The 14,690-nt window shown below is 47.9% G+C and overlaps 1 protein-coding gene across 1 annotated transcript; it reads left to right on the top strand.

Moving 5' to 3' along the window:
* The first annotated feature begins 1,432 nt into the window (after positions 1-1,432).
* LOC126539928 (uncharacterized) lies at positions 1,433-5,149 on the top strand. Its single transcript, XM_050186755.2, has 2 exons — positions 1,433-2,078; positions 3,505-5,149. The coding sequence occupies exons 1-2, from the start codon at positions 2,007-2,009 to the stop codon at positions 3,976-3,978; spliced, it is 546 nt and encodes a 181-aa protein (XP_050042712.1). The 5' UTR covers positions 1,433-2,006; the 3' UTR covers positions 3,979-5,149.
* The last annotated feature ends 9,541 nt before the right edge of the window (positions 5,150-14,690 follow it).

Genomic DNA, 14,690 nt, shown 5'->3' with positions numbered 1-14,690 from the left:
GTCCCCTTTGCAGTTGAAGAGCTATCACAAAGAAAGTCATTTTGGTCTTGTACTAGGCAGAGCGGCAATCTGAAGTCTTCTGAAGACGTTTTCCTCTTTGTGGACGAAATGTCAGGGCACTTCCCATGACTTCCAGAAAAACGGCTCCTTCCAGAAAAACAGGTTCCTTCCAGAAAAAACGCTGGATGTCTTCCGCTGCAGGACGTACCGCCGAAATGGCCGCGTGGTCCACGTCTCTCGCGGTGCTATCTGCTTGGCCCACTCCATGATGTTGTTGTGGCTCGTGTGGGTTTTCTTGAGTAATCGCCTTACCCCTACGGCGTTCCCCAACATCGCATCGTAAAGCGGGTTCTGCATGCAGTTGACACGCACCATGCCTGTGGAGAAGGCTGTTTCTAGAAAGACTACTGCCCCTGGCAAATGATGTGTAGTGCGATCTAACCGAAATACTGGACGTTTTGTTCCCGTAAGCTTTTCCTTCGGAACGAGTTCTTGTCGAACAGTTACAGTATTGTAGCCAGTATCCCTGAGCAAAGTTACGGCCTTACTATCGAGGCATCATTTGGTCACGGGCAAATTCTCTACACCAGAGGCAGTCGAAATATGTGTCCATGTAGTATTCACGACTGCAACGACCTCCCCATCTTGAACCACGACGTGCCCATTTTCTGGTACCGTCTTGTGGATAGGCCTATCAGTCGACAGTATATAAGACGCTTGGTTTTCTTGCATCCTAGATGTTTCGCCAGACGAACTGGTTCTACCACTGGGCCATCCAGAACCGGAGTTATTTCTCGACCGTGACCAGCACTCAGATGCACGATGCATGGCTTATAACACAAAAAGCTTTAATAGTGCGCTTTAACAGGTCGCTCCTCAGATTATATATTGCGCCTACTCTCCGTCATGCTGTCCTTCCAAAGGTTGTCCTTGCCCAAAGTAGTGAGACCTTGGGCTTCCAAAAGGCACTCAGCATTCTGGGACAGCGTACTCAACTTGTTTCATTTTCTTTCTTTCGAAAATGCTCGCAAGCGCAGGTGAACATCTCTTCACAAACTGCTCCGACCCGCTAGGCGAGAGGCATATCGGAGACCCGTTTCTTTTTCCTCTGGTCTCGCTTCGCGAAATTTCTCGCGGTAACCTTCGGCGGCGTACAGAAATCGCAGCAACAGCGTAGCCTTTAGCTGATAATAGTCAGCGACAGAGGCGGAGTCCAGCCGCTCGAGGACCGATAAGGCTTCTCCTGTTAGGCACAAACCGAGCGAAAGTGCCCATTTGTTTCGTGGCCCCTCTTGAGACGCTGCAATGCGCTGTCGTAGCTCAGCCGCAAGTCGCTACAACAGTGACGGGAGCCGGGGCGCATGCGCGGCCTCGGGAAGGCAGCGCGTCGATGAACGCCGCAGCACAGGCTGCCTCGGAAGCGTCAGGAGCCGGGGCGAAGCTCGGTGCAGCAGGGGCAGGACGCGCACACTCGCGCTTTTTGGCCCCGCACACCTACGCGCGCACCAATTCCGACGCCCGCGCACTTCAAATGCCGTTCTCCTACTACAAGCGTTAATGAGCTCCTGACCACATGAGCACGTTTAGAGAGTCTCAACTGATATTGAGAACATCACCCTTACCCTGCCCCTCATGTTCTTGTAAAACTTAAATATATCACCAGTGGCTACCTGAGAAACTTTAGGAAGTTCCTTGACATCCCTGCGAGGCTGTCCCGCAAAGTGAAGCGTGCAGCTTGCAGTTCACAGCGCATCCCTGTGCAAGCAGGACATGCGAGACACGCCGATTTAGCTCATGACCGCCGTTTGAAGTAAAACAAAAAGAAAAAGAAATCGACAGAGTTGTGTGGGCTGTGCATGGTGGTCTAATATCGTCTCGACACGGACTTCCACCAAATCGGCGCATCTTCTGCGCGCGTGCAGCTGCTCAGTCTGGCTTCTGTGTTGGCAAGAACGCGCCCAGTGCACGAAGCCTCGTCGGACCCCGTTTGGTCGGCACCGCTGGAGATGTGCGTGTTCGGCTCGGTCGTCGTCGTCATTGGCGCGTTCCTGCTTCACACCTTGGGCGAGAATAAATACGTAAGTGGCTGTCCTCCCACACATCGCATTGTATGTGTCGTGCACGCGCAGTCGCAGCCCTTTCCCCATCTAAGAAAGAAAAAATTACGGTGACGATGGCGGCCATGGCGGTAGCGGCAGCAGCAGCAAAAAATGACAAATGTAACCGTGGCAGGCGGAAGCTTGCAGTTCATGCTCTGTTGGGTCACTTGGTGAAGGGATCACATAACCCATATCCTCTGAGCTCACTCCACTCGCTTTGAGGCGCGCTATGGGCGCTTATTCTGCGTAGCTGTACCTGTACGACTTAAGAAGAAAAGCGGCCTTCTCGTGAAAGGTACACGATGACTACCAAGGGACGAATTCTCAAAGCTTTCTTTTTGGTAAGTGCTCTTCGCCATTGGCCTTCTTTAAAAATATATCTACTTTAAGGATAGGCTGGCATCGATTTTATTGCGATAACAGTTTTATGAACACTCCAGGAACATTTCCGCCGTCGGCGTTGCAATGATGTGTCGTATAAATTCCAAGTGCGATAACGTCGTGGCCGCGCGCCATATGCTGTGTGTGCGAGTGAAAGCGTGCGAGGGATAGCCAAGAATGGTGGCTTGATCTAGCGCGCGCAAGGGAGGAAGGCTGGGATGAAGTGCGCTGTCTTCAATCACGCGCAAAGCACCGGTGGCTTTCTACACCGGCGGCGGCTGCGTATGGCGCAGCTGAGCGCGGCCGCGCGTGCCTTAACTTAAAAGCGATCTGAGATGGGGACAGAGTCTAGGTTCGCCGAGGACTGTAAGCTTCGTGTACGCTGTGTTCTCGTCGCTTAGATCGCGTTGTAGCGAGAGGCAGTAGAAAGGTCAATTCGCTCGCTGCTGATGCCGCGTTTCCTCATGCCAGCGTTTTCAGGGTGAGTGTCCGCGGTCCTCGACTGAGATGTGTTCATGTTTGCCTGCGCGCGCGTGACACCACGCTTGTTAATTTAATTAGTAAGGGAATGTTTACAAGCTTATAGGGCCGATAAAACTACTACCATTACTTCATATAGCTGCCTAATAATTTTCTATCGCAATCGAAACTTCGCCTTTCGGCCAAAACGGCGCCTTTTTTGAGCAGTGCTTGCGGAAGAACTGTTTTCTCAATACGGGCCCTGATAATTTGAGCAAATGCTCCTACATATATCCATGTATTGTCTAAAATGAGAACGAGTAGTTGCCTAGCTCTATTAGATTGCAACATAACCGATGGCATAACGGGCCATATCTAAAAACACGTACACTACGCCTTCATGCACCGCATCTAACGTGCGCGATGAACGATGAAATTTGCAGGGCTCTTGCGTTGCAGAAACTGGACCCAGTAACGCAAGAGTATACCTAGTTCTGTTGTATTTTCGTGATGTCGCTGCTGGTGGTTCTCTTGTTCATTGCACACTCGCCTTACGTTTGTGCAGGACCTGTATGCTGCCATGGAACCTCAGTCAGGGTACGGGCCAAAGGAGCCCGATGTGTACTCCCGCTACGTGGCCTTCCTGACCGAACGAAATGCCGGGCCGAGCGTCAAACAGCAGCTGGCTACGAAGCAGTCGCATCCCAATCCGTCCCCGGCATCGCAGAGTGCGAAGGCCGATCACGCTGGCCTTCCGTCTTGCGAGCTGCCTGTACCTGCGCCAAGCACGGTCGATCGATGGAAGTCCGCCGACGCACTCGGTGCAATGGAACGAGCGGACACGGCAGCCGACGCCTCCGCGCTGCACACGACCACAGCACCCAGCGGGCTCACCCTTGAGGAGGACGCCCATCGCACGGGAAACGCGGCGACGGTGGCTACGACGACCCTCGCAGAAACGAACATGGCAGCGACGTTGAGCGAGGCGAAGGACTCGGGGACTTTCTCTTCGAAGAAGATGAGCAAAGTGTCCCACTGAATGTTAGATCGGGTGAAGCTGCGACGATTTATTACTGTGCGCTTCTTAAAACATTGGTTGCTTTTGCGAAATGACCCGCAAACTAACCGACACACGGTACTATGGTGGCGTGAGTCTGCTGCCTTTGGGATCTTTGCTGGCGCACGCATTGCTAATACTATTGACGAAAATATATAAAGTCGAAACGGAACCTGCGCGCTCCGATTTGTATTACACGACTGATAACAATTGAAATGATAGCGCAGTCTTGTCTCGGCCACGTTGTCTCACCTTGCCAATTTCGGCAGACAAGAGGTCCAAAGGTGATTTTGTTTCGTTATTTCGATGTTTTCATTCCTTCGCGTTCTAGTGAAGTGACGAGAAAATTTGAAGCAAGAGCGATTTCCCTTTTTCTGAAGGTGCTGGGTTGTGTGTCTGCATGTTGCGTTGCAAATAATGCTGAGACGAAATAGCACTGACGCCTTGTTATTGCACGCGAGTTGCTCTTATGCTGGTATCTTGTTACGTACACTAAACTACAAAGGCACGCTTCTTCCTGGGGATATCTCTGACATAGTGTTTCGCGAATGCTGGACGGTAGCTCGTAGACATGGCCAGAAATCCGGGACACGAGACGCCCAGCACCCTCTCCCGGTGTGTCTCCGCTCGAAGCGGAGACCCACCGCTTCAACATCGTCATCGGCTCATGTTCGGTATTTCTTGGGATAGAAATCAAGAAAGTTATATGTTTTTTGGACAGACAAACCTACTGAAGGTAGCCACGCACGATTTCTTTACATAATGGGGCAGGGAAAGCATTTGGCTATTCAGTAGGATGTTCATAACTTCAAATGGCTTAAAAGAATTGCCGCCTACACGGAATATAAGGCTTATGCTATGTTGGTTTTGCATTGACAAAATAAAAAAAAAGTTCGTTAAGTGGAACCATTGAGCAATGTGAATTGAGCTATGCAATCATTGAGCTATTGAGGGGGCACGAGACCAGCGTTGGCAGCGTTGTGCTTAATGGACACGTTCTTGCACTGCAGGCGGTATTATCACATGTCTTTTCTTGGCTCTCGTAAGCTCCCGAATTCCGGACTGGCCTTGCCTCACCATTCCCGAGCTTCAAATAAAGCCATGGCTCCTACACCGATGTGCCTTTACTGGATTCAACTTCCGCCGTAGTTGCCACCAGGCTATCCAGCGCCATCGTCAACCTCCTCGTCACTCGCACTTACCAATGAATTGCATGATGTTATTAGTTCCATTGCGACAAAGTTTTCTTCTAGACCACTTTTCTTATTGGGGGACTTCAATTTTCCTAATATAGCTTGGAACAGCGATCTACCTAATTTATTGTCATCCCCTTCTCATTCAAAAGAATTCTTGTGTATTTGTATTCCATTTTCGTTAACCCGATTGGTTACACAAGCCACAAGAATAAAATCCAACTCTGCAAACATTCTCGATTTGATCTTAACCAATGGTCCCGATTATGCCCCTGCCATCCACTACTTACCCGGTATTAGTGACCACCATCATCATCATCATCATCATCATCATCATCATCATCATCATCATCAGCGTGGTTATGCCCACTGCAGGGCGAAGGCCTCTCCCATACTTCTCCAACTACCCCGGTCGTGTACTAATTGTGGCCATGTTGTCCCTGCAAACTTCTTAATCTCATCCGCCCACCTAACCTTCTTGCGCCCTCTGCTACGCTTTCCTTCCCTTGGAATCAATTCCGTAACTCTTAATGACCGTCGGTTATCTTCCCTCCTCATTACGTGTCCTGCCCATGCCCATTTCTGTTTCTTGATTTCAACTAAGATATCATTAACTCGCGTTTGTTCCCTCACCCAATCTGCTCTTTTCTTATCCCTTAACGTTACACCTATCATTCTTCTTTCCATAGCACGTTGTGTCGTCCTCAATTTATGTAGAACCCTTTTCGTAAGCCTCCAGGTTTCTGCCCCGTACGTGAGTACTGGTAAGACACAGCTGTTATAAACTTTTCTCTTGAGGCATAATGGCAACCTGCTGTTCATGATCTGAGAATGCCTGCCAAACGCACCCCAGCCCATTCTTATTTTTCTGATTATTTCAGTCTCATGATGCGGATCCGCAGTCACTACCTGTCCTAAGTAGATGTATTCCCTTACCACTTCCAGTGCCTCACTACCTATTGTAAACTGCTGTTCCCTTCCGAGACTGTTAAACATTACTTTAGTTTTCTGCAGATTAATTTTTAGACCCACCCTTTGGCTTTGCCTCTCCAGGTCAATGAGCATGCATTCCAACTGGTCCCCTAAGTTACTAAGCAAGGCAATATCATCAGCGAATCGCAAGTTACTAAGGTATTCTCTATTAACTCTTATCCCCCATTCTTCCCAATCCAGGTCTCTGAATACCTCCTGTAAACACGCTGTGAATAGGCAGGGAGATCGTATCTCCCTGCATATTATTTCTGCCTATCTCCCTGCCTATTATTACCACTTAGTGCTAAATATTCACTTTAATACTCCGTTTCTGAAACTTCCGAAGAGTAAAAAAAATTAGAGACTATAAGAAAGCTAACTTTGAAGCAATAAATTCAATTCAATTCAGTCTTTATTTTTCTCTTGGACAGAGAAGGAGACAGGGCTAAAAGCTCGTAAGCTTGACAGAGGTCCTGCCCCCTTTATCAACTTGGCAGTACAGTACACAGGCAGAGATTTTCAACTTTCCAAATAAACACTGAAACAAAATAACAAAACAATTTGTAAAAAGCAGCGCTATGCATTGCAGCACAAACATAGGTATCAGAAAAACAACTGGTCATGGGGAAACGAAAACAAATAATAACAGGTATAGCTTTAAACTTAGTGCAATATTACGTAATCTTGCTAAGAAAAATCGCTTAATAACATCACTTGAATGCTCAAAGTGGTCAAAGAATTCTTTGTTTAATTTATTTAATAATACTGGAAGAATGGAATAATGAGCCAATTCTATTTCTTACCATATTCTTGAATGATTTTGAAAATCGTAGTGTGCAGTCAAACTGGAATATGTTTTCGGCAGTGGTAAATCATTTAATCAATAAACATCTCAACGCGCACTAGAACATGCATCCCGCGCGCGCCTTACTACAACAATCATTTAAAGCGGCTATTTAACAAAAAAGGACGACTTTATCGTTCCGCGAAGCAATCGCCTTATTACTCACGTCGGAAAGCCAACACATTAACATCTAACGCCTATGTAGCCGCACTCAAATACGCTAAAGAAACATTCTTATCAACCACATTACCATCTATGCTGATAACTAACGTAAAGAATTCTGGCGCGTCATACATCCGCTTTCCGATGATTATATCGCTCTTAACAATTGCTCTTAATATTGCTGCTGAATAATATCTTCGTTAAATATTTCTCGTGTACGGCTGATATTGAACTACTTGTCTACAATGACTAACTTTTTGACTATGCCTCGAGTGACTGTTCAAGTGCCCGGAGTTATTCGACCAATAGATTCACTGAAGATACATTCGTCACCTGGCTTTTATAACATCAGTGATAAATTTCTGAAAAACGGCTGCTCTATAGTTCCATTATATTAACTGAAATATTTCAACGATCACCCAACACATCCAGTGTTCCGTCACTATGGAAAACAGGAAAAATTAATCCTTTGCCTAAATATGGCAGCAAAACATCGCCTACAAATTATCGCCCAATATCAATAATCAGTACCTGCTGTAAACTACTAGAACATATCATTTTTACTAAGATTGCGGTTTTTCTTCAATCTAATTATTTTTTTGCGCCATCACAACACTGCTTTCGAAAATCATTTTTATCTACGTGAATCACAATTACTAACAGGTACTCACAAACTACACCAAATAAGGGACCGTTCTTCTCTTGCCGACTGCATCTTTTTAGATTTTTCAAAAGCCTTTGACAAAGTGTGTCATAAGCTCTTACTTTAAAAACTAAGCAAATTAAACCTCCATCATAGCGTTCTAAAATGGATTGAGTCATTTCTCGTTAGCTATTCCCAGTTCGCAACACCTAATGGTCATGCCTCCCCTCATAGCGACGTTGAGTACGGTGTGCCACAAGGTTCCGTCCTGGGACCACTATTATTCCTTATCTATATTAATGACTTACCTTCAGCAATAACTTTTGACGTAGACTTATTTGCAGACTACTGCGGAATCCTCAGAGAAATAACTAACGAACACGGCATCACCCTGCTTCAGGCTGATCTTAACGTCAGCAATTGGTGCCGATTGTGGCGAACCGAACTCAACATTAACAAATGTAAATTTGTGAGAGTATCTCGATCTAACAATAATCAGCCTATGTACTACTTGAATAACGCTGCTTTACAATCGACTAGTTCATATAAGTATTTAGGCGTGCATATAACATCTAAACGTAGAATCGTCACGTTGGATATGTAATTAACCAAGCCAACCGCTTGGCCGGGATACTTACGCCATAACATTTCTCGTGCTCCCTCTCCTTTAAAATTACTGCTTTATAAAACCCTGTTACGGCCAGAATGAGAATATGCTGCAGCTATATGGGGCCCCTTTCACGAAAACCCAGTACATTCCCCTGAACTAATCCAAAACAGCGCAACTCGTTTTATGTTTTGGAACTGCAACCGGGCTGCGAGCGTATCTTGAATGAAATCGAATCTGGATCTTCAGCCACTAGCAACACGTATGAAGAATTTCCCGCCTTTCATTTTTTGATAAGCTGTGTCACCACCCTATTCTTCATCCAAAATTCATGTCGCGACCATTTTACTTATCTCACCGTACTGATCATCAGCATAAAGTTAGAATTGGTGCATGTAACAACACATTTTAAAGCGAAAGCTTTACTGGCCGCGAACTTGCGATTTCGCCGTGGCGGTACTCCGAGGCGGCACATGACGTCGCAACGCGCGCCTCGTCACGGATATTTCTCTCTCACTCTCGCTCCCTAGTCACTACTGCGCATGCGCCACTAGTAGCACTGAGCCACAGGCGTTCCGCCGCTGCCCAGCGCCGCGCCTTTCCACTGCCGCCGTTTGGTATGACGTCACCCGCGTTCCTCGTCGTTGCGCTCGCCTCCGCTCGCTTCTGCAGCTGCGTCGCATGCCTAATAACATGTCGGTAGATTGAAAAGGAGAGCTCGCGTGCGTCTGTGCTGCCTTCCGAATACTCGACGAGGCTTTTTAGCTCCCGGTCTGTTTGTTGCTGTTCAGTGAACTCTTCCGCGCCTGTTATTCGAAGGAAGGCGTCGTCATCCTCTTCGTCTTGCGGCGGCGGGTGAATGGGCGCGCGTGATAGGCAGTCGGCATCAGGGTGTTTTCATCTGGTCTTGTAGATTACAGGGATGTCATATTCTTGCAGTGTGAGGCTCCACCGAGCCAGAAGTCCTGAAGGGTTCTTTAAATTGGCTAGCCAACATAACGAATGACGATCGCTGATGATGGCGAGGCATTCCTTTTTGATAGTATAATAATTGCCTTGTGCTTTTGACAATGACCAGCTAGCATAAGCTATACCCTGTTCAAGTCCGTCTTCCCTCTGGACTAGGATGGCGCCGAGGCCTAGGCTACTTGCGTCAGTGTGGATTTCTGCATCGGCGCCCTTGTATGAGTACGCATGTACCGATTGCGAGTGCATGCGTCGTTGGAGTTCTTGAAATGTGCCGGCCTGCGGCGTTTCCCACTTGAACTCGACATCAGATTTAGTTAGATGTGTCAGCGGCTCAGCAATGCGCGAAAAGTCCTTGACGAAGCTCCTGTAGTAGGCACACATGCCAAGAAATCTACGCACTGCCTTCTTGTTTATGGGCTGATGGGACTTCGCGATGGCAGCTGTCTTCTGCGAGTCCACCCCGACTCGCAGAGGGACTCGCAGGTTTGCTGATGACGTAGCCCAGGAACGCATAGCAAGTGAAGTGACACTTTTCCTGCTTCAGAGTGAGCCCTGACAAGTTGATGGTCTCTAGTACTGTCGCAAGCAGTGTAAGGTGATCGTACAAATTTTTGCAAATTCGACGACGTCATCGAAAAAACAAGACAGGTCCGCCACTTCAATCCTGCTAACACCGTGTACATGACACACTGGATCGCTGCAGGCGTTGAGCACAGTCCGACTAGCATGACCTTGAACTCATAGCGGCCGTCTGGCAAGATGAAGGCGGTCTTTTCGCGATATCTTTTGTCGACTTCTATTTGCCAGTAGATAGACTAGAGATCAATCGACAAAAAGTATTTGGCGTTGCAGAGCCGATCCGATGCGTCATCTATCCGTGGGAGCGGGTATACGTTCTCCTTCGCGATCGACACAGAAACACAGGGTGCCGTTCTTTTTCTTCCCGAAGAGTACAGGAGATGCCCACGGGCTTTTCGACGGCTGGGTCATATCGTCGCGCAGCACTTCGTCGACATGTTGCCGTATAGCTTCATGTTTTCACGTCGAAACTCGGCAAGGGCTTTGGCGGAATGCTGGAGTGCACTCTTTGGTTAATATGCGATGCTTTGCAACTGGTGCTTTTCGAATCCTCGATGACATCGAAAAGCAGTCTTTGTATCGTCGAAGAAGAATGCTGAGCTGTTGCTGCTTACTCAAGGGGAGAGATGGATTTATGCCGAAGTTTGGTTCGGGATCTATGGTCGTTCGGGTAGATGCGGCAGAATCTGAGAGGACAAACGCATCGCTGGTTTCCACAATTTCGGCACGTCTCATGCGATCGTATGCGATCGCCGTGTCCTTGTTTATGTGGGTGAACCCCTGGCTGAAGTTTGTGAGCATCACTTTCGCTTTCCCTAGGTACAGTCGAGCGATCGTTCTTGCGACGCAAACATCGCGGTCGACCAGTAGACGTTAGTCACCACCGACGACACCTTCTACGTCTGCGGGTATTTCGCTACCGACAGAAATGACACTGCTGGATAGAGGCGGGATCGTGACTTGGCCCTCAAGTACAATCAAGGCACGCTGACTGGAAGGCCTCTCCGTGGGTACCACGTGGCCTGTGGATAGCGTTACGACTTGGACCTCAGGTTGATGATTGCGCCGTGTTGATTCAGTAAGGCCATGCAGAGAATCACGTCTCGCGAGCATTGTTGGAGCACAACTAACGTGGCAGGATATATCCGGTCATGAACTGTAATTTTCGCCCTGTAGATTTGCGTCGGCGTTAACAGGCGTCATCCAGCTATCCGACTTTGACGGCTGTCCCAAGCACTCTTGAATTTCTTCAATTTGGCGGCCAATATCTCCGTGATGATGGAGTATTCAGCTCCAGTGTCTACAAGCGTGGTCACTTCGTGGCCATGGAGAAGTACCTCGAGGTCGGTGGTCCTTTGTGTTGCGTTGCAGTTAGGTCTTGACCTCGGATGAGCGCTGAATTATGTTGACAACGTCGCGTCGTCAGGTCTTCCTTTGTCGGCGTATTCCTTACTTCTAGACTTCGTCGGGATGACGGCGTCTCGTTGATGTGCTGTCGAGATAGTCTTTTCGGTGCCTTCGTCAGTTCTACGAGCAGCAACCGAATCTTTCATCGGTTGCTGCTTTTAGTTTTCCGGATGTGGGTTAATGGACAGGCCAAGGCTGGGCCAGTGTATGGTCGGTGCTGTGGTGACCGGTAGCGCCTTGGTGACGACGAACGGAACGGTTGTCGAGAGGTCCACTGACTGGCGGCAAGGTAACGAGGTCGCTTCTTCATGCTGTGAAGGCGGCGCATTGACAGCGAACACTCGCAGTCCCAAATCGCGGTATGGGCATCGGCGGTACACATGGCCGGCTTCACCGCCATAATAGCAGAGCGGGCGGTGGTCGGGGGTGCACCAAATGTCCGTCTTCCTCGGTAGCTGCGCTGGGCGACAGGCGGGAGTGCTGGCGGTGGCGGCGGAGGACGGCGGCGTTGCGGCATAGCGGGGCCCTGGCGCAGTCACGGAAGGGGACCTTGACGGTGGGTGACGGCGGCGTACGTCATCGCTTTTGGCTGGGGTGCAGCAATGCCGTAACTTCGGGTACTTCCAGTGACCGCTGACTTTACTTCCGGACAACGTCCGTAATCGAATCAACTTGGCGTTGCAATGCTCGGAACAACTTCAGGAGTTCTCGTAGAACTGCCCTTATCGTCGCCCGCAAATCATTGGAGAAGAGGGCTTGAAACTCTGCGTTGTCTGACGTCGAGCGATGGTTGTACTGCCTAATACGCATTTAGAGAGTTTTCTCGATCGTCATTGCCTCGGTCGAAAACTCAGTTATGGTCTTCGGCTGGTTGCTGATCAGTCCAGCGAAAAGCTCTTGTTTCATACCAAGCATCAGGAAGCGAACTCTCTTTTCCGCAGACATGTCCGGGTTGGCGTGGGGGAACAGGCGGATCATGTCTTCTGTGTGGGTACCACTATCGCCTCAGCCTTTTTTTTTGAGGACGACACTCGTGTAGGTGTTAAAGAAACAGCTTCGGAAGCGGTCTCATGTTGTCAGGCTGGACTCGCGGTTCTTATACCACGTCCTGGCGGCGTCTTCCTAGCAGGAGTAAACATGGTGCAGCTTGTCGTCACAGTTCCAGTTGTTGAACCTAGCGACTCTTTCATACGTTTCCAGCCAGCTTTCTGGGTATTCAAATGACGATCCGCGGAAGGTCGGATGTTCCCTGGGCTGCTGCAACACGACCGGTTTTGGTGGAACTGGAGCGGACTTCCTGGTCTTCTGAGTTAGAAGTCCGTGCTGCGGGGGCAGGTGTTGTATTCTGCGGCTTGCTCTATGGTGCGGGACGACTATGTTGTTGTCTTGGTTGTCCGCGCTTGGATCATGGCTTGTCGGGGGCGCCTGGTAAATGAAAGCGAAGCACCTCCGCCAGATGTCACGTGGTAGCGACGGTCAAGGACACAGTAAGAAAACTGTGAATGGCGAAACTAACGTCATTGGCTGAACCTGTGCCCAAAATGAAAGGCTACACTCAAAGCTAAACGAAAGCGGTGAACACCGTCGGCTTTTATACATGAGTCATCGAAGGTTCCAGAGTAATGGTTGGTGCCCACATGTCTTCAAGAAAGTTCTACACAATTCGTGTCGCACATGCAATCAGATCACACAAACTTCGGTGACAGCAGACAGCAGATAGAACCATCGATAACATTCGAGAAACTTCCCATATATGCGAGCGCATCCCGTGCTGAGTGATAACATTTGCTAGACAATGAGAAGCGGTCGCCCGAAAAAAACGCCGCTCTTGCAGCTTCTCTGTTACGGTCCTCAATCATTTGTTATAATTTGTCCGCAGTGTTGCTGAACAGGACAATGTCAACCGCTAACCGAAGGTTGCCGATATATTCGTCGTTGAGCTTCATTCTCAGTTTGACAGCTTGAATACTTCTTCCATACATGCAGTGAATAGCATTGGAGCGATAATGTCTCCTTGCCTAACCCCTTTCACTATAGGCATCTTTCTGCTTGTGGAGAACCAAGGTAGCTGTGGAATGATTATAGATATTTCCGAAGATATTAACCTACGCCTCGTGTACTCCTTCATTACACAGTGTCTCTATGACTCCTGACATCTCTACAGAATCAAATGCTTTTTCATAATCTATGAAAGCCATATAAAAAGGTTGATTACTCTCCGCAGGTTTCTCAATTACCTGATTGATGACCTGCACGTGATTCACTGTAGTATATCCCTTCGTGAAGCCAGCCTGTTCTCTACTCATCGAAGTAAAGTGTTTTCCTGATTATATTCTAGATTATCTTGGTGATTATTCTAGACAATAAAATACTGAAAGTAATCTAATGGAAGTATAATTTTTCAATTCTTTGGTGTCTCACTTTTTGTGAATTAGTATAATATTGCGATTCTTCCAGTTCTCTAGAGCACTTGAAGCCTTCAGACATGTGTATAAAGGGCGGCAAGCATCTCAAGCATGATACCTCCTTCATCTTTCACTAAATCGACTAATATTCCTTCTTCTCCTGCCGCTTTTCGCCGGGCCATGTCTTGCAAGGATCTTCTAACTTCATCATTAGTGATAGAAGGAACTTGTGTAGTAATGTCATTACTACTTTGAATGAAGGTAGCGTGGCTGCGCTGGGTACTGTGCAGGACAGTATAGATTTCTTCTGCTGCTTTTACTATATCTTCGACATTGCTGATATTACCCTGCTAATCTTGCATATATAAGTGCATATATCTTGACTTGTCCTATGCCAAGTTTTCTTCTTACTGATTTCACGCTGCTTTCGTTTTTTATTGCTTCCTAGACTTTCTCACGTTTTAATTTCGAATATCCCTTATTTTCTCTTTGTTGACCAGCTCTGACAGTTCCACGAATTCTATCTGATGTCTTGAGTTGGACACTTTCGTGCTTTGTCGTTTCTTTATTACGTCATTTGTTACTGGGGAAAGCTTACCTACTGGTTGCCTTGGCGCCTTACCTCCCACTTTAATTACTACTTCTGTAGCCAGCCTAATTACGGTTTCATTCATTACCCCTATTCCATCTTCACCTCTCTGTTCTAAAGCTGCATATTTGTTTGCAAGCACCAACCTGAATTGATCTGCTTTTACCCTTAATGCGTCTACGTTGGCCTGTTTCTTCCTGACTGATTTTACTCTTTCTCTCTTCATATTGAGGGAAATGCTAGGCCTCGCTAACTTGTGATCACTGCACTTTCCCTACCTAAGTCTTCTACATCCTGCACTGTGCTGGGGACGGCAGAGAGCAT

The sequence above is a fragment of the Dermacentor andersoni genome, chromosome 2 (assembly GCF_023375885.2).
Source record: "Dermacentor andersoni chromosome 2, qqDerAnde1_hic_scaffold, whole genome shotgun sequence".
Lineage (NCBI taxonomy): Eukaryota > Metazoa > Arthropoda > Arachnida > Ixodida > Ixodidae > Dermacentor > Dermacentor andersoni.
The sequence above is the reverse complement of the archived record's forward strand: the minus strand, read 5'-3'. Positions and strand labels throughout refer to the sequence as shown.